This window comes from Beta vulgaris, chromosome 9 (genome assembly GCF_026745355.1).
Source record: "Beta vulgaris subsp. vulgaris cultivar EL10 chromosome 9, EL10.2, whole genome shotgun sequence".
Classification (NCBI taxonomy): Eukaryota; Viridiplantae; Streptophyta; class Magnoliopsida; order Caryophyllales; family Amaranthaceae; genus Beta; species Beta vulgaris.
In genome coordinates, this window is record NC_079210.1 from 7155167 (window position 1) to 7174372 (window position 19206).

General features: G+C 35.3%; 3 protein-coding genes across 4 annotated transcripts; all 3 read left to right on the forward strand.

The window, feature by feature from the left end:
- The first annotated feature begins 336 nt into the window (after nucleotides 1-336).
- LOC104902961 (uncharacterized) lies at nucleotides 337-6652 on the forward strand. Its single transcript, XM_010690916.4, has 5 exons — nucleotides 337-437; nucleotides 1365-1472; nucleotides 1615-2637; nucleotides 3868-4899; nucleotides 5406-6652. Exons 1-5 carry the CDS (start codon nucleotides 378-380, stop codon nucleotides 6519-6521), a joined length of 3339 nt encoding a protein of 1112 aa, XP_010689218.2. The 5' UTR covers nucleotides 337-377; the 3' UTR covers nucleotides 6522-6652.
- Nucleotides 6653-12234: 5582 nt separating this feature from the next.
- Nucleotides 12235-13250, forward strand: LOC104902975 (uncharacterized). Its single transcript, XM_010690937.3, has one exon. It carries the CDS (start codon nucleotides 12297-12299, stop codon nucleotides 13242-13244), a length of 948 nt encoding a protein of 315 aa, XP_010689239.2. The 5' UTR covers nucleotides 12235-12296; the 3' UTR covers nucleotides 13245-13250.
- A 1014-nt stretch (nucleotides 13251-14264) lies between these two features.
- On the forward strand, nucleotides 14265-18669 carry LOC104902960 (pentatricopeptide repeat-containing protein At1g03560, mitochondrial). 2 transcript variants are annotated; one of them, XM_010690914.3, is made up of 3 exons: nucleotides 14265-14433; nucleotides 15279-17764; nucleotides 17909-18669. In XM_010690914.3, the coding sequence occupies exon 2, from the start codon at nucleotides 15407-15409 to the stop codon at nucleotides 17384-17386; it is 1980 nt and encodes a 659-aa protein (XP_010689216.2). In that variant the 5' UTR covers nucleotides 14265-14433; nucleotides 15279-15406; the 3' UTR covers nucleotides 17387-17764; nucleotides 17909-18669. The 2 variants fall into 2 exon arrangements, with proteins under 2 accessions (XP_010689216.2, XP_010689217.2); XM_010690915.4 differs by having other exon boundaries at nucleotides 14266-14427.
- The last annotated feature ends 537 nt before the right edge of the window (nucleotides 18670-19206 follow it).

The window sequence follows — 19206 nt, forward strand, 5'->3', positions numbered from 1 at the left end:
CCAAAAAATATGTTCTATTTTCACTGAAAATATGTTATATTTTCACTGAAAATATGTTCTATATTTATAAGCATATGTTCCATTTAAGTAATTGAAATTTAGTATGTTCCACTTTAACAAAAAATGTTCATTTTCGTATTTGGATTATGGTAATGTTCCACTTCCCAATAAAATGTTCTTTTTCATAAATGAATTCTTGTAATATTTCATTTCAACAATAAAAGTATCCGTTTTCGTAAATGAATTTTGTAATATTCCACTTCAAAAGTAAAATGTTCGTTTTCATATTTGTAAATGTTCTATTTTGTATTGTAAAATCACATTGAGAGAGCACAATGCACTCATTACTTTAAGTGAATTGTGGGGTGTCTAATTCTATGGACTTCTCATCTCCATATTATTTTGCAGAAAGACCACTGCCATTGAAATTCAAAGAGGTATTCTTTCTTTTTCCCTTTATATAGAGTACTCCTTATCATTTCATATATTATTAATGTATCTTCATACTTCAAAATTGAGCTTGATTCAGGTATCCAATCTATCAATGATATTGTAATTCTCAGTGTTATTTAACTATTTTTGTGGGAGATATCTTTAATTTTCTACAATTTCAACTTTTCAAATTATTAAATTCATGATGAAAATACTAGGTCACAAGCGTAAATTGAGCTGATGGAGAAATCAATCCCTAAATCCAACCTAAGTTTTTCCCATGGCATTTATGTAAATGAATGAAGTATATTTTGTTTTAAAAAGAAGGTTAAATTAATATTGTTCCCATGAAATAGTAATGACATATGTTGTACTCCCTTCGTTTTCTAAAGATCTTCCTTGTTATTGTTCCTACTTATCCGTTTCCTAAAGATCTTCCTTGTTACTATTTCTACAAATACCAAGGAGGATCCACATGTGTGGGGTGTGGGTGTTGGGTGGGTAAAGTAGGAGAGAGAAAGGGGTTAAAATAAATAAACAAATAAAAATGTGTTAAAGTAGGAGAGAGAAAGGGAGTAAAATTGAATTAATAATGTAATGGTGGACCATATGATAGGGACATGAGAGGGTAAAAAGGGAAAAACAAATTACAAATAAGGAATAAAGTAAAAGAGGGAAGATCTTTTGGAAACGCACTTAAATGGAAAGAGGGAAGATCTTTAGGAAATGGAGGGAGTATAACATAATAGGAGTACAATGTTGTATAGAAATTAGAAAATAAGAAATGTTGTGTAAATTTTTTAAAGATGTTATACAAAAAAGCTAATGCCGATTGTTCTTTAATTAGAACAAAATTTGTTCTACTTAGATTGGAAGTAGGCAATGATATGCCTTAATTTGTGATATAAGGCAAATGGTGTTTCATTTGCCAGGTAGAAGAAAGTGAAGACTCTGAACTTTTAGAGGGAACTTCAAAGATGTTAACTCGCAACGAAAATAGAGTAAGACGAGTATGGAATCGAAGAAAAATGAATTCACAGGTATGAAAGTACTCTACCTAAGAGAATTCAAACCAACAATTTGTTGAATGATGCACAAAATCTGTTGATTTTAGTGAATGATTTCAATTCATTTACTTCCATTGGAGACCATAAAATCTGTTATATTTGTTGCTTGATGCAGCCAACTGACAAATACTGGGATTTTCGGGGAAGCGAAAAAAATTATATAAAGTATGGAGCATGGGTAGTTGAAGAAAGCATCTCCCTTTTTCATGGTAAGGCGAGTCCTATTCGCCATTTCTCGGTTGATGATCTTAACAAGATGAATGTGGAAAAATGTTCTTATTATCGAGAGGGTTTCCAAGACTTGTATCGTGGTATTTGGGAGGGAATAGTTGTATTGGTAAAGAAGCCTGATGTAGCTGACAATCGGAAAGAGTATTTTTTGCGGGAAATAGTAGTTGCCACACAGATGGTTACTCATAATAATTCCCACAAAATATTAGGATGTTGTCTTGAAACTGAATGTCCTGTTCTTGTTTATGAATGGATGGCACATGGAACTCTTGAGGATTGTATATATGTAAGAGAAGAGAATTGCCAAAACAAACTAGTATTAGAGTGGAAGGACAGGCTAAGGATTGCTTGGGAAATATCTCATGCGGTTGCCTATCTTCACGCTGCTTTTCCGAGGCCCATCATCCACGGGCACTTGACACCTATCAATGTGTTCTTGGACAAGGACAACACTGCCAGATTATCCGACTATAGTCTTTCTATATCGATACCAGAGGGTGAAGAATTTGTTGAAATAGATCGGATACCAGGGAGTATTGGCTATATGGCACCTGAATACCACCATGGCAAAGTAGCAGAGAGCGCAGATGTGTATTCATTTGGTATGCTTTTTCTCATGCTCTTGACAGGAAAGAAGCCATATGATTATTACACTGATGTAATTACAGGAGAGACATATGATATAGTGACTGAGTTACGTACTTGGGTGCAGAATGGTGTAAAAAACAAGCCTATCAGCAACATTGTAGATCCTGCAATTACTAGAACCACAGTAACAACCACTGAAGACCTCCAGCTGAGAGCATCTATAGAGCTTGCGATCAGGTGCATCGCAGTAAAAGGAAACCACAGACCAACGATGGTGGGAGTTGCAACTGAGCTCAAGAACATGATTACATCGACTAAGGTAATGACTTTCCTAAACAAGTGTATTTTTTTAGCACCATTCAGCTTTAAACGTAGTCTATGAGTGGTTTCCATTTGTTGCTGAGATATATGTCTAGGGATGCAGTCTATTCACCTTATTTTTCTTGAATTGTTTTGAATTGAACTTATTGGAAATCATCTGGACTTATCTGAAGTTTAACTTATTGAATCTTATTATATAATGTGTTAGAACTTGTAGTTATTGGAACTTATGGAAACCAATCTGACTCATTAGAACTTACTGGAACTCATTAGAATTTATTGGACTTTTAAACTTTTTTTGGTGAAGAGAACAATAGATCCTTGCTGCTTTGTGTTTATTCATGAACTATCCTGATTTTCCAATCATGTAGCAAATTTTATTTCTTTACCTAAATTAATACTTACAGAATTATCTAAACAGAAAAACGCTTGAGAAAGGTTTTTGCCATATGCCTTTCCAAACTAAAGCCTTAAACAAGTGTCTCTTACCATAATTAATATTCTAGACTTAGGCTCCTTGGTCATTCTTTTTTCTTTTGTCATATAAGGTAGTAAGGTGCCTATTCACTACAAAAAAAAGGCTATTTAGAGTCGGAATTTGAGATGGATATAAAATATGTCTCAAATTTTGCAACAGTTCCGTCTCATACTCATATTAGAGACAATTACTTAGATTCCCCTCTTTAATTAGAGAGGCTTAGATTAATTCCTCTCTCTAATTAGAGATGCTCATATATATTACGTTGATGTTTCTAGTCTCCAACTCGAACACTTCCTTCTTCCCTAAATATTCGAGAAGAGAATACAAACTAGAATATTGCCTTATTTTGCTTCCTCCTTCCCTATACTATGTAGATGTACTTATTCTCCTACCTATATAATGGAATTCAATGGTATAAAATTACTCCCTCTGTACCTATTTGTTCTTCTACTTTCCGCAATGGGGATGTTCCTCAAAGTCTTCCTATAAAGAAAGTTACCTTATTTGGACAACAAATAGTAAGATAGAAGTAGTATAGAATAAGAGAGAAGTTCCACACTAAGAGAGAAGTTCCAAAAAGTAAGTAAGATGGTTCAAAAAGTGCTTGTAGATTGATTTCTTCCTATATTCCTTAAAGAAGAACAAGTAGGAACAGAAGGAGTACAACCTTATACCAGAACAATGAAGGGGATGTCATGTCTCAACTTCTTTATGTAAAGAGTTTGATAATTTCATTAATTGTTGTAGGAAGAGTGCATCTACAGAAATTTCCAAGGAAGCAAAGAGAATTTTATAAATAATGAAGCTACTGTACTTGAAGAAAGCATTTCCTTTTATCATGGTAGAATGAATCCTATTCATTACTTCTCAGTTGATGAGGTCAACAACATGAATGTGGAGTTATGGCATAAATGTTGTGATATGTACCAAGGTTCTTGGGAGGGGAGAGCTATTCTGGTAAAGCTACCAGAAAGCGAACTAAGGGGTCCCGCATCTTCTAATGAAATTCGATTAAAGGTTTCGCGTGAAATTGTGGTTGCTACACAAATGGCTTCTCATGATAATGTCCATAAATTACTAGGATGTTGCCTTGAGACTAAATTTCCGATTCTTGTTTATGAGTGGATGGCAGCTGAAACTCTTGAAGATCGTATATTACTCAAAGATGAGAAGCATAACAAGCTACCTCTATTAGAGTGGAAGGACAGGCTAAGGATAGCAGGGGAAATATCTCATCTTATATCTGATTTTCACACAGCTTATCATAGGCCTATCATCCTTCGGAACTTTGAACTGGATAATGTTTTCTTGGACCAAGACAACACTGCAAAATTATCCAACTTCAGTCGTTGTGTTTCTATTCCTATCGGTGGGGAATTATTGGTAGAAGATTTTGGAAAAGAAAACAGGGATTCAAAATGGGTGGCACCTGAATATCAACATCCTGGAAGAGTGGCAGAAAGTATAGATGTTTATTCATTTGGTGTGCTTTTGCTTGTGCTCTTGTTTGGAACTATATTGCTAGATACCCATATGAATTTATGTATGTGGGCATTGCAATGCTTCAAAGATAACCGCATTAGCGAGATTCTAGATCCTGCAATTGCTAGAAAAGGGGTGACAAGAATTGAAGACCACCAGCTGACTGCATGTATACAGCTCGCATTCATGTGTATGGCAAGAGAAGTTTACAATAGACCAACTATGGTGGAGGTTGCAACTAAGCTCAAGAATATGATTCAATCCTCTGTATCTATCCCTACTACCAGTCTTTTACAGGTATGTCTTTCAAGTCAAGTGTATATTTTTCTTAATCTTGCTTAATGCAGTTCATAAGAGGTTTTATTTGTTGATGAGACATATCAATGGACGAGGTTGTTGTGTGTTTTTTTCATGGACTATTCTGATTAATAACATGTCAGCTTTAGTAGTTGACCCAAATTAGCACTTCAAACAACACCATCCTAGACGATAAAAGGCTTGAGGAAAGTTTTAAAATTAGCTTTTTGAATTTTCCGCCTTAAACATGTGTCTATCACTGTAATTAGTTATTTAGATCTTGGGATCCTTGATGATTATATATCTTGAGGTAGCCCTTTTGCCACTTTTTGATTCCACATCTTTTGGTTGCATGCTGTACATATGAAAGGAAAGGGTCAGTATGGTCAATGGCGAGTGAAATAAGATACAATGATAAGAAGCTATAGTAGATGGGATGGTATGAATTTCCAACTTTTTAGCTTTAAAAATGATATTGAGTTTATTAATTTCATTGATTGATGCAGGGAGAGGGCATATGCCAGGTTTTCCGAAGAAGCACAGAAGACATTGTAAGGAACGAATCTATGGTACTTGCAGAAAGCACTTCCTTGTTTCATGGCAGAGTAGACCCTATACGTTACTTCTCAGTTGATGAACTTAACAAAATGAATGTGGAGTTTTACATTAATGAGGAGTTGTCTATAAACAATCTTGATACGTGGTCCGAGGAATTGTACATAAACAATCTTAATACATGGTCCTGGCTAAAACATTTTTCATGGTATCAAGGTTCTTGGGAAGGAAGAGCTGTCTTTGTAAAGCTATCGAGTGGTTTATTTAAGGATCCAACATCTGCTAATAAGTTCTTAAAGATGCTATCGCGTGAAATTGTGGTTGCTACACAGATGGCTGCTCAAAATAATGTCCATAAACTACTAGGATGTTGCCTTGAGACTAAATTTCCAATTCTTGTTTATGAGTGGATAGCAGCTGAAACTCTTGAAGATTGTATATTATTCAGAGATGAGAACCAAAATAAGCTACCTCTATTAGAATGGAAGGACAGGCTAAGGATCGCATGGGAAATATCTCGTGTTGTTTCTGTTTTTCACACAACTTTCCATAGGCCTATCATCCTTAGGAACTTGGAACCTGATAATGTTTTCTTGGATGAAGACAAAACTGCCAAATTGTTCAACTACAAGTATTGTGTTTCCATTCCAGAGGGTGAAAAATATGTGGTAGAACATCTTGAAGAAGAGACCAGTAATTCTCAATGGTTGGCACCTGAATGTCGTCATTATGGCAGAGTGGCAGAGTGCGCAGATGTGTATTCATTTGGCGTGCTTTTTCTTGTGCTCTTGACAGAAAAGGATGTCATTGCTGATCATCAGGGGACTCATATAGTTAAATGGGTAACAGAAAAAGTCAGAGACAAGCGCATTGGTGACATTGTAGATCCACAAATGAATACAAACGGTGTGGCAAATACTGAACTGAGTGGAGCTATAGAGCTTGCACTTAGGTGCACAGAAACTGAAGAAGGCAGTAGGCCAACCATGGTGGACGTCGCAACGGAGCTCTACAACATGATCAAATCCTCTGAATCTATCCCTATTACCACTAGTACTGGTGTCTAAATTTTCCATGCTACAGAGCAGCCTTAAATTTGATTGATTGATACTGCATCTTAATGTGCAGAAAGAACTTGATCCATGTTAGGATACTCACTAATTTCTTAAAATGACAAAAAATGTCCTTGTGGTCCCAACTCTTTTTCGATTAACTAATTTAATTTAACCACTAAATCAAGCAATATTTGGTGTTATAATTTCAATGTATAATACTAATAAATGAAATATTTAAGTACTCGGGGTATTGTCCGGGCCTAAAAACTAGTTTCACTTTTTAAGAAATAGTAGAGGAAGAAAAAGATATCTATACCACATAATCCCCACATTTTGCACGGGTGCTTGACTACTTCCTCTATGGCTCTATCTTTATAGTTGACTCTTTTTCTTTGGGCATACTTGTCGAGATAATATGTATTGAACCTTTATATATTTAATTATCAATAAGTAAAAATTACAAAAAGTTGATATTTGAAAAATGGGAAAAGCTATATGCAGCCCTAAGGGCTGTGTATAAGAAACTTAAAATGGAAATAAGTTGCATTAATTGATTATTTATTACATCGGTTGATGCAAATTTTTTCCATAAATTCACAACTTATTTCCATTTTAAGTAGTGTATTTATATCTTATATGCAACCCTAAGGGCTGCATATAGCATAACCCTTGAAAAATATGCATTGAGACGAATTTAATAAGATATTAACTCTCTCCGTTCTTTTTTTAATTGTTGTGTTTTTCTTAAATAGTTGTTTCTTTTTAATTATTACATCATTTAAACTCTCCTTATTTTGGGTACTTGGCCTACCGTAAAGTAATACTATTATATTTATTTTTCTCTTTTTCACAAAAAATACTTTTTTTTTTACCTTTTTCCAGTATTTTACATTAAAAGGGTTAAAAAGTACCTACCAAAAAGTGACATTGCCTAATTAAACAATTGTGCATTAAATGTAGCAATAGAAAAAGTAGAGGGAAGAAGCAGCAAAAGAAAAGTTACCCAAGCCACCCTCCTCTCTCTTTTTTCTCTCAAACCCTAGTCTCCCCTACCTTTTTTCACTAATTAGGGGATGTCATGGATGATTTCATCCATGGTAAGCCCCCTTTTCCTTTTATTTTCAGTTTTTGGTTTATTTGTTTCTTGTTTTGTTAAATAAAATAGTCTCTCTTTATGAGATTTTTTCTCAGACCCTGTTATAAGGTTTTTAGTCTCTGTTGTGGAGATGTCCTTCTCCCATATGAGAGTTGTGAGTATGGTTCTTTTATCTTCAGGTATGAGAAATTGTTCTCATTGTTTGAAGTTCGACACTAAACATGAAGGTATTGGAATCTCGGATGCGGTCAACATGGCCAGATCAAGAATGTTCTTCCCAAACTATGTCATAATGATTGACTTCCTCATCAATAGTTGCTTGATTCAGCAAATACAAGAGGGTTGCGTAGTATTGCTCGATCTGGTTCATTGTAGTTTCTTGGAAGATGAATTTGATGTAACCTTGTTTGATTGGATTTTGTTTTTCTTTAATACCTATTGTAGATGCCATTTGGCCTTCAATTAATGAAATTTCTCGTTCAAAAAAGAAAAAAATAGAGGGAGTACATGAATATATTTTTCCTTAAATACAAATTACAAAAGATAATTAAAGTTATATACTTTCTCCGTTTAGAAATAGTTGCACCGTTTCATTTATCAATGAGTAAAAATTATAAAAATTTAAAAAATATATACATTGAGACGAATTTAACAAGATCTCATATGACTATGTTTCTCCTAAAATATAAATCACTAAAAATAATCAAAGTGTAAGATATGGATGAAGTATATAAATAGGGTCAAAAGTCAAAGTGGGTCATCTAAAAATATTGAGGGAGTAGTTTAATACTTCATCCGTTCTGTTTTAAATGAAATGTTTGTTTTTTCACACAACTCAACGCGCTTCTCTAATCATTAATATCTTTAGTTGTACACACACGTAAAAAATATAAAAAAAAGTTATAATTTGATAGTATGCATCTCTAAAAGACCTCACTTGACTATGTTTTTTTTTATATAATGGCGATAAATTGGAGTCAAAATTGATACATGAACGTGTCATTTTACCCTATGTTTCATTTAAGACAGAACAGAGAAAGTAGATGTGATGGGTATGGTGAACCTATATGTGTAATATAGATTATAGAACAATTGTTCCTTATACCTGGAAATTTGGACAAGTACTGGTTATTACTTATTAGGCGCGTAACATTGATGTCTAACATTTTTGCCTTCACTTGACAAGAGAATTGGGAAATCAATTATCTCTATTATATAAGAGGAAGAGGACACCAAAAATGGTAAACTCTTTTATGCCCTTAAGTAATAAAATACAAATTCATCATCTTTTACCATAATGCCCCCAATTAACAAAACTAGCCTTATATGCACGCGATGCGTGCTAAATCATTATTGAAATTAAATGCAATATTATTGAACAAAAGAGTAGCAAACAATATAAAAAAAATGATTTATAAGGTACTCTAAAGAGTATCATAACATGAAAATTTTGTGTGAAATATATATTGTTTTGGGATATTATAAGATTCAACTTTAAAAATATAATTAAGCTACTTTTTCCATTTATTGTGCAGCAATATGTAACATCCCGATAATTATCTTTTCTAGAAAATACTTTTATAATAAACCTTAGAGAATTACCCAGGCATTATCGCCCGCGTGATAACGTTTCGACTTACTCAGAATTTTGCAGCGGAAAATAACTTATTAAAAATCAACTTTATTAAAACTTATGAAATCAATAACAATTGTCTGAAACTAAACACACCAACTTAAAACGAACTAATGTCTGAAACATAAGCTCCTATGAAAACAACTTAAATGAAACTAATAATACAAGAGTCTCTCCATTCCAGATTCCCAATGATATGCATCTTCGAACCTGTAATGTCAATGCCGTCTCAACTCTGCTCCCCCGAAGGATCACCACAGGATCAATAGGCAAAGCCATGATCACAAACACAACAAGCACGTAATAAGCAAAGCTGAGTACTACATATCAGCATAAATATCCTAAACATGATACTTCAAAAATATAACTTGCAGGATAAATATAATATAAACATATAATAATCTGCAGACAACTCTTACTGAACTAGACTCTAAACTTTTATTTCTTTCTTTAAATGGAATAGTTATTGGACGAGTTGTCTCAACATGAAAATAGGAAATACGGGAGCTACCACATATTCCAAAATGACCTGCGACATCGAGGAACCTTTGAACTAATGAGGAATGGTGATCAATCCAATCCTAGAAAAGCCATGGGCTACCACCATGTACTCCAACCCTTAGTGTCCAACTCTAGACGTGCACCAGTCTAAAGTCTATAACCTATTCTCGTTGCACTTTACATTAATTACATTTTATTACTTGTGTTGACACCAACAAGTACATAACACATAATTAAGAATCAATCATTCATAACAGAAGTTCTTTTTATCTTTGGATTAACAAGTGATCACAACTTATCAACCAAGACTCCTTTAATTCCCTTTTTAATCTTTACTTACTTACTCGTTGAACTCAACCAACAATAAACTTTTACCTTTATATAGGTAGAACTTGTAACTTACCAAATAAGGTCCACGATCCTTATAAGATAAATAAATAATCTCAAAGAATCCATGTAAAACATGATTCACTCTAACTTACATTAATTCACTCACGAATTAATAAATAACTTGACTTATCCTGCTTGCATCAATCTTCCATACAAACAATTATAATCATAACACTTCTAGTTTACATGTAGCACACAGGCAAAATAACATGTAAAACAATTCCAGTAATCATATATATGAACAAATAGAGTCCTATACATGATACTAATAAATAAAAATACTCTTAGAGCATGCTTCTAAATCACATAGCATGTAGACAATGTACGTACCTTGTATAAACAAATTGGTAGGCCACTTTTACGCGCTAAAAGTCTCCCACTACGAAATCTCCGCCTAGAAAATAAAATAATGAAATAAATACCTTGAACTAAAAATTTACAGCAACTTTAAAACGATCAAAATCCCCTTAAACGTGTTTTAAAATCGTTTTTACGTACCAAATTTTCGTTATTTTTAATCCTTAGTATAGTACAACTATTCTCCTTTCCTTCTTCATCTCTTCTCCCTCAATCCTCCATTACTGACACCTTAAACCTTCAATTTTCTCTCTCTCCTTCCACCTACAGGCATTTATCTCCCTCCCATCTCTCATTATGAATTTCCCCCAAAATTAATGATGGTTGTTGTTGTTCTTCTTATTGTTGATGTTGCCATGGAAATTTCTGAGTTTTAGACATGGGTTTTACACACCATTTTTTTATGGATTTAGTCATAGAAAATTGACCTTAGTTTATTTTCTTCTTCTCGATGTTGGGGAATTGGGTTTTATGGGTTTGTCCTTGAATAATGTTACGAGAACAACAGGAAATGAATTTGAAAGGGTTGCGAAGTTTAGGAGAGAGAGAGAGAGGAAGAAGATAGAAAAGAGGGTTTTACAAGGGGTTGAAAAAGGATTGGTGAGAGACATATGCATGAAGAGACATGAATAAAAAACCTTTGATAGATTACCGGTTAAAACCCATCGGGCCTCAGAGCTTATAAGGTTTCGTATCTTTAAGAGCAACAACAATTTTGCATGAACTAAATTCACGCACCAATTTATCTCTGTCTTCTCTACTGATTTCCGAAAAGTAGTCTCCATTCATCATTGGTTAGTCCTCGATCCAAACGGGCAGATTTGAACGTGGACATGTTGTTACCTCGAAACCATGTTTAGGCATACCTAGAGTAATCAAGGTCCATCAAATGATTATTATCAACCCAATTAGAAAAGTCGTGGAATCTGTGTTCCATCTCAGTTCTCCCATTACCATTGCTCTCATTCAAATAAGTCGTTTCATTAAAGTCATCCGCAAGGAGCCATGGACCTGAATATTTCGACTTAATGCTCATTTAGTCCATAAATCACGCATATCAATGCTATCAGGACTAACCTACACAACTGAAAATAACCAAGGGTCATCTCCCACCTTTCTAATCTCCATTATTAAATGTTGCGAGTGAGATTCATAAGTAGTTACAGTAACCACATCAGATCTCCAAAACATACAAATACCACCAAAGAAACCTTGAGCTTCAACTCTCAACTGGCTAGAGAAACCAGTCTTATCACGAACATTTTTGGGCTTGATCACCACTTAGGTGGGTCTCCACAAGAACTAACATAAGAGGATTATTAATCCTAATTAATTCTTTAATAATTGCCACCTTGTTGCCAACTCCTTGAACATTCTACACCAAAATTTTTATCGACATATTAAACTTTGCGAAAATAGGATAACTATTAAACATACTCAACGAAGAGTTAGGCACCATGGATAGGAAAGCTTCCCTCGATGCCCTCATTAGACTGTTACATATGGTAATCTGAACTCCATCATCAAGAACGGAGTGCTTTTCTCGGGGGGAATATATGCATTGATCACTATCTTTGCACAATTGGTTGTTGCTGAGACCAGATTTTGTTGTAGGCACATATGGGCTAACTTCAAGAGATCATTCCCTGGTGAAATTTACAGACAACAATTCTGGGCAGCAGCTAGAGCATCAACGAAGGTTTGCAATCGTAAACTACCTTATAAAATTTATGGTTGTTGGTTTATTTTAATGTGGTATTCTTGATTGCTACCTTCTTTATTGCTTCACCAGGCTCTATTTAATCAGGAAATGGAGAAAATTAAGCTAATTTTTGCGGATGCCTACAAGTGGTTGGCTGCTATCCCAACCTCTCAATGGTATAGGCATGCTTTCTCTACTAAATGCAAATCAGGTATGCAATTGAACAACTGTTGTGAGAGTTTCAATAACGTCATTAGAGAAGCTAGGGTGAAACCTGTATTATCATTGATGGAGTGGATTAGGAGGTGGGTGATGAAAAGGAGTTATCAGAAAACGGATGGTTTGAAGAAGTATGAAGGTTTAATCATGCCTTCAGTTGTCAAAATGATTGCAAAACAAAAGGAGTATGTGAGGAAATGTGATGTTAACCAGGCTGATGTTTGGGAATTTGAGGTTGACTATGAGAACGAGACTTATGCGGTTAATTTGTTGGAAAAGAAATGTGGATGTTATAGGTGGGAACTACTTGGAATCCCCTGCTGCCATGCTTTGGCTTGCATAGAGAAGAAAAGGTTGAACTATGAGGATTATGTTCATGTGGCATATCATGTCCAGTCATATGCAGCTACATATGCTCCAGCTTTTCATCCAATGCCAGGACAAAGTCAATGGGAGAAGACAGACCTTGTAGAACCTATGCCTCCCACCATTAGGGTTATGCCCGATAGACCAAAGCAAAAGAAAAGAATTAAGGAACCAGAGGAAGGGAAAGTAGCCAGAGAGAAGAAGCAAAACAAGTGTTCAAATTGTGGTGGTCTTGGCCACAACAAGAAAAAGTGCAAAAAAACACCACAACCAACTGCTCCAAAGTCTAAAGGAGGAAAGCCAAAGTCAATAGATCCAGTGGTGCAAAATATAGAGAAGAAGAAGAAAAGAAAGAGGAAGGGCACTGGTGATCAAGTTCAAACAAGCACCCTGCAACCCCCACAACCAAGTCAACCATCTCAATCCATCTGCATTTCAACAGTGGTGCTTGATTTTGCTAGTCAAACATAATTTAGCTTTCACTCAATTAACTCAACTACAAGTTGCTTTTCAAATTTGATGTATTTTCGAGTAAACTTATGTATGCTACTACTATATAAGCATTTTATGTGTGCTATGTATTTTGTTTTTGCCTAAAACAATTGGCAATCATTTGACTATTATGGAAGTTTTTTATTCGATCAGTTAATAAGTAGGTGCATGTATGTATTTGCATTCATCACTTGATATATTGTATTTGCATTCATCATGTAAGACAAAATGTAGCAAAATTAGTATTTTCCATTCATATGAACATATGATCGAACTGCAAAGACTTGATTACACCTACTAATTTCTCTAATCATACTATGACTACCAGCAACAGTTGCTTCTGTTGCCCAAAAAATTCCGCACATTTAAGAAATACTACCTCCGTTCTTTTTTAGTTGCAACGTTTGACAAATTGCACTATTCATGTTCTCTTATTTGACCACATTTATTGATTTATATGTTAAACAAAATATAGTCATGTGGGGTCTTGTTTGATTCGTTTCGATGTAAGCTTTCATAATATCAAATTTTTATAATTTTTACTTACATACAATTAGAGATAAAACGATTTGAAATTGTACATTGGCAAGCGTGAAAGTCAAAACGTTGCAACTAAATAAAAACAGAGGTAGTAAATGAATAGGAAAAAAGTCAATATCGTAAACCGACATAAGGTAGGTCTTAACAACAAAATGGTAAAAATAAGGTAGTTTCTCGCACAAACTTGAAAGTTAAAGGTAGTTTGGGACAAAAGTGAAAATGAAAAATAATGGGATAGAGAGGTCACGTGCTAAACATGTGATATTAAATGATCGGAAAAAAAGTCTACGCCGGAAACCGGCATAAGGTAGCTGTCAATAACAAAATGTTAAAAGTAAGATAGTTTAGAACAATAAAATTTTTATAAGGTAGTTTCTCGCAAAAACATGAAACTTAAAGGTAGTTTGGGACAAAAAACCCTAGTAACTTTGACTGCGTTTTATGCTCTTCATCTCTCTCCTTGAATTTACCTGGCTCAAGGGTTCTCTTTTATTCTTCAGTTGTTAGTTGCTACTCTCTCACCACTCACGACGGTCTCACCACGTCACCGACGGCACTCCGCGGTTTGATGTGCACGCGCAACGCTGCTGCAGATAGTAGCTTCCACTCTTCCCAGTACATGGTAGTGGTAAGCCAAAATAGATCACACGAATCTCCTTTTCTTTGTATTTTGTCATTTCTGTTGTTTTTTTTTTATGATTTCATACGAAGTATTTGATAGTGATAACTGTTAACACTGAATACTGGGATAGTTTCATGGAAATATGGAGTACATTACCTAATTTGGCTAATTAGTTTTGTATAATCTCCTAATGGTTAAAGATTTCAAATTTCCTAATAAAGTGCTGATAGCATACTTTGAATATATTAACACTTAAGTCATTGATTGACAAATCATGATTGTGTTAATTGATAGATTTTTTATGATTGTCATTTATTTCTTTGTTAATTGATAGAAATAGGATGATGGGGCGATGAGAATATGGAATTTTGGACCCAACTAGTTATCATGTCTTGCTAATTGTTAGGCTATGGAGTGTGAAGGATGAAGGGTTTGGAGTATTTTTGTGAATTACAAAAGCGATAGACTTGAATTTTAGTTTAGTCACATTTCTTGAAAGAGATCCTTTTGTTCAAGTTACTTTTGTTCAAGTTAGTGATAATGATGTATTATAACGTTCTCAAAGTATGAGAACTCGTAGAATTTCTTATATAATTGTAAGCCAACGGGTTAACTCTCTAGTTATTGGTTGTAATTTGTGATTTGAACTGATGTGTTGAATTTTTTTATCAGTCTCTGACCCTATGTAGGTTTTTGAACGAGTCCAAACCCGTGTGGGTCATTTATTAGATTTACCACTGCTCACCTTATGATACTTGAGATTAGTTTTTGGCAGAAATTATTAATCAAATTAAGTGTTCATGTTAAAATATTGAAATCATAAGCTTATATTGGATCCATGCTGTCCCCAGGTTCAAGCTTTGTAATTGCAGAAAGTTCTGCAGTCTTATGGTTTTCTAGAAGGAAGAAGAGAGGAGGGAGATAAACGTCTGAAAAAGGCGTGTCATTTTGCACCAGCATCACCTCTAAAAACCCTCAGATGATTAGACCCCTGGTTCTTCTCAGACCTCTTCACCCTCTCTCAAACTTCTTAAAAACCTATACCCTTATCAATGGCGGACACCACCATTTTCTCTCTCCTCCATCCCCCAAAACCCCAGGCCATCTTCAAAATCCTCGACCAAACCTCGAACCCAAATTGGTATTCTTCAGCACTTCACTCCCTCCATCTGAATGGATTGAACCCTTCACCGACATCTCCGACGTCGTTTTGCAGTCCAACCAGAAGCTCCAGACCTCCATATGGGTTTCCCGAATCCTGGAAGTCCTTGATGATTCACCAATGATGGAGGTCAAATTGACTGATTATTGCAACAAGTTCTTAATCAGACTAACTCCCAATTTTGTTACTTTTGTGTTGAGTTCTACCCATATTAAAACAAAACCAGACACTGCTTTTCGCTTCTTTAATTGGGCTGGTAAGCAGAAGAATTACAGGCAGAAACTTGAATGTTTTGTTTGTTTGATTAATGTTTTGAGTGTTTCAAATGATACTGGTAGGATTAAGGTTGTTTTTAATTATTTTAAGGAGTTGTCCTTTGTTATGACTGTGAATTCTTTCAACTCTTTGATTAAGAGTTTCGGAAATACTGGAATGGTTGAGGAGTTGTTGTGGGTATGGCGACGAATGAAGGATAATGGGATTGAACCTAGCTTGTATACTTACAATTTCCTGATGAACGGGCTAGTAAATTCTATGTTTATTGAGTCTGCTGAGCAGGTGTTTGAGGTGATGCAAAATGGGAAAACTCGGCCCGATATTGTTACCTATAATACTTTGATTAAAGGGTATTGCAAGGCTGGGAAGATAGGGAAGGCGATGGAGAAATTGAAAGAGATGGAGGTTGGAAACGTAGAGCCTGATAAGATTACATACATGACTTTAATCCAGGTTTGCTACGGAGAGAACGATTTTGATGCTTCTTTATCTCTTTACCATGAGATGGTGGAGAAGGGATTCGATATCCCACCTCATGCATATAGTTTGGTGATCTGTGGGCTTTGTAGAGGTGGGAAGTATGCGGAAGCATTTGTGGTTTTCGGGGACATGAGTCAGAGGGGATGTAGTCCAAACATTGCAATATATACTGCGTTAATTAATTCATATGCCAAGAGTGGAAATGTGGATGATGCTTTAAGTCTTTTGAAGAAAATGAAGGTAGAGGGTCTTACTCCTGATGAAGTTACTTATGGAGCCATTATCAATGGGCTTTGCAAGAGTGGTAGACTGGAAGAAGCCATGAAATACTTCAGGGTATGCAGAGATAATGGGATTGGTGTCAATGCTATTATATATTGCTCTCTCATTGATGGCCTGGGCAAAGGAGGGAGAGTTAAGGAAGCAGAAAGGCTTTTTGAGGAGATGGCTGACAACGGTTGCACACGTGATTCTTATTGCTATAATGCGATGATTGATGCTCTAGTGAAAGGTGACAAAATCGGCGAAGCTTTGACACTCTTTGATCAGATGGATACCGAGGGCTGTGACCAAACAGTTTATACATACACCATACTCATGGATGGATTGTTCAAAAAACACAAAAACGAAGAGGCATTAAAGTTGTGGAATACGATGATTGATAAGGGTATCGCTCCCACTGCAGCTTCTTTTAGAGTTCTTGCAATCGGACTTTGCCTTTCAGGTAAAGTTGCCAGGGCTTGCAGGATATTGGATGACCTAGCTCCTATGGGTGTAATACCTGAAAACGCTTGTGAAGATATGATTAATGCTTTGTGCAAAGCAGGGCGCATCGAGCAGGCTTGCAAATTGGCTGATGGAATTGTTGATAGGGGCCGAGAGGTACCTGGGAGAGTTCGTACGGTTCTGATCAATTCCCTGAGAAAAGCGGGAAATGCAGACCTGGCTATGAAATTGTTGCATAGTAAAATTGGCATTGGCTATGATAGAATGGGAAGCATTAAACGACGAGTAAAGTTCAGGAGTCTCCTGAATGTTTAGATCTCAGATTCGATTGTTCTTGAAGTGTTACATATTGCAGACATGCTGCTGTTATCTATACACTGTTTCTTGTTGGTCAAAATGTAATTATGGACAAATAAATTTCAATTTGAACTACCAAAAGAACCGCACTAGGAAGAGGGAAAGCTGAGAAATTGATTCAGGATGACATGTTGGTAGCAAGAACCAGCTAGATTTGAAGGTTTCTGGTGCTAAAATCACAGAAGTTTGTATGCCCTTTTTGACTAGAGATTAGGCATTGCACCGTGGATTTAACAAGTAGACAATTAACTATGGATATGTAGATGAAAGTAGAATGACATTGCAGAAAACAAGCATTGCAGAACTGGAAATTGGTACCGTTGAAGAACTAGGCTGGTATGATAACATGCTCTTGCTCTTCACTGTCTTGGCTTTTCTATCTAATTATATTCATGTATTCATTTATTTGCACTTGTACTTAATGTAGTTCATTGAGTTTTTTAGTCCAATTTTTTAACTTGTGGATGTAAACTGGATCAGATTGATTCATCAAGTGAAGCAACTTCTTCAAGCAGACTGGGAATACAGTCTGGTTCAACTTTGGTCGTTCGAACTTTGGTGCTCAGATGCAAAAGACTCTTGCAAAAGACCATTTATATATGCACGTAGATTTCCCGCAGATCACATCCATACATGTACTCTTAATGATTGGTTATGCTTCTTTTATAAAAGGCTAAATGTGGGGATGCAAATAAATTCTATTATGGTGAAAAGCTCAAGAGATGGGTAAAGAAGAAGGTTCTGAACCAACTCCTGAAGAATCTGCCCTGCTACCACCAATAATGACGGCAGCTGCAGCCTTCCGAAACAGAAAATCGGATTATAACCTAAGGAATGCATTTGATGTTTTATAGTTTTTGCTATCATGTGTAATTTTTGCCATTGATGGTGATTGGTATCAGCTGACCTGGTCCTATTAAAGGCTTTGACATTGTTGTTGATGCTATTCCGGGATCTATAAGTTCAACTCCGGAAAGTGGCTTTGTATATCATCTACTTTGCCTAGCTTCTCAATTATCAGCATGCAGCTGGATGGGTTCCCAAACGAGGTGTGTGAGGTTTGAGGAAACTAACAACTAGGCGTAATTAACTTTAGTTTTTGCTAGAGAGCCTCTATTAAATTTGCTGTTGGTACTTGGTACTTGAGTATTACCAATGAGGTAAGAAGATAGTTAACGGCTTTTTGCAATCAAATACTTAATTGAATTTTTGAAGTGCTTATGGGGAAAATTTTAGTGTGACTTCTTGATCTTCGGTTAATGTCTGAATTAGTTCACTACACTTGCCAGATAATAGAACTTGCTGATTTGCAAATCAATTTGATTAGGAAAAATTCTCAACAATTTCATCTATGGTTAGTTTTTCCATGACATTTCTGACTAAACACAACTATATGAGGCATCATCGTAAGACCTCAAATGATCCAAGCGACCAAAATTTAGAAAAGACAATTGGATTAATCCATACATTGTGCTTTCAGGAGCACAATGAATTGTTCTCCCACAATATAATATATAACATTTATGAAAATAAACATTTTACTGTTAAAGTGCAACATAACAAGAATTTATTTACAAAAGCGAACATTTTACTGCTGAAGTACAACATTACAAGAATTCACTTAGAAAAACGAACATTTTATTGTTGAAGTGAAACATTACCAGGATTCAATTACGAAAACGAATATTTTACCGTTAAAGTGAAACATACCAGAATTCAATGACTTAAACAGAACATTTGCTCATCAAGAAAAATAGAACATATTTCTTGCTAAATAA

What these genes read in the sequence shown, in the direction of transcription:
- LOC104902960 (XM_010690914.3), top strand. Translation starts at nt 15,407, where the DNA reads ATGATTAGACCCCTGGTTCTTCTCAGACCTCTTCACCCTCTCTCAAAC.
- LOC104902961 (XM_010690916.4), top strand. Translation starts at nt 378, where the DNA reads ATGGACTTCTCATCTCCATATTATTTTGCAGAAAGACCACTGCCATTG. An exon ending in TGCCATTGAAATTCAAAGAG is followed by an intron (nt 438 to 1,364) that starts GTATTCTTTCTT and finishes TTCATTTGCCAG; the next exon opens with GTAGAAGAAAGTGAAGACTC. An exon ending in CTACTACCAGTCTTTTACAG is followed by an intron (nt 4,900 to 5,405) that starts GTATGTCTTTCA and finishes TGATTGATGCAG; the next exon opens with GGAGAGGGCATATGCCAGGT.
- LOC104902975 (XM_010690937.3), top strand. Translation starts at nt 12,297, where the DNA reads ATGGAGAAAATTAAGCTAATTTTTGCGGATGCCTACAAGTGGTTGGCT.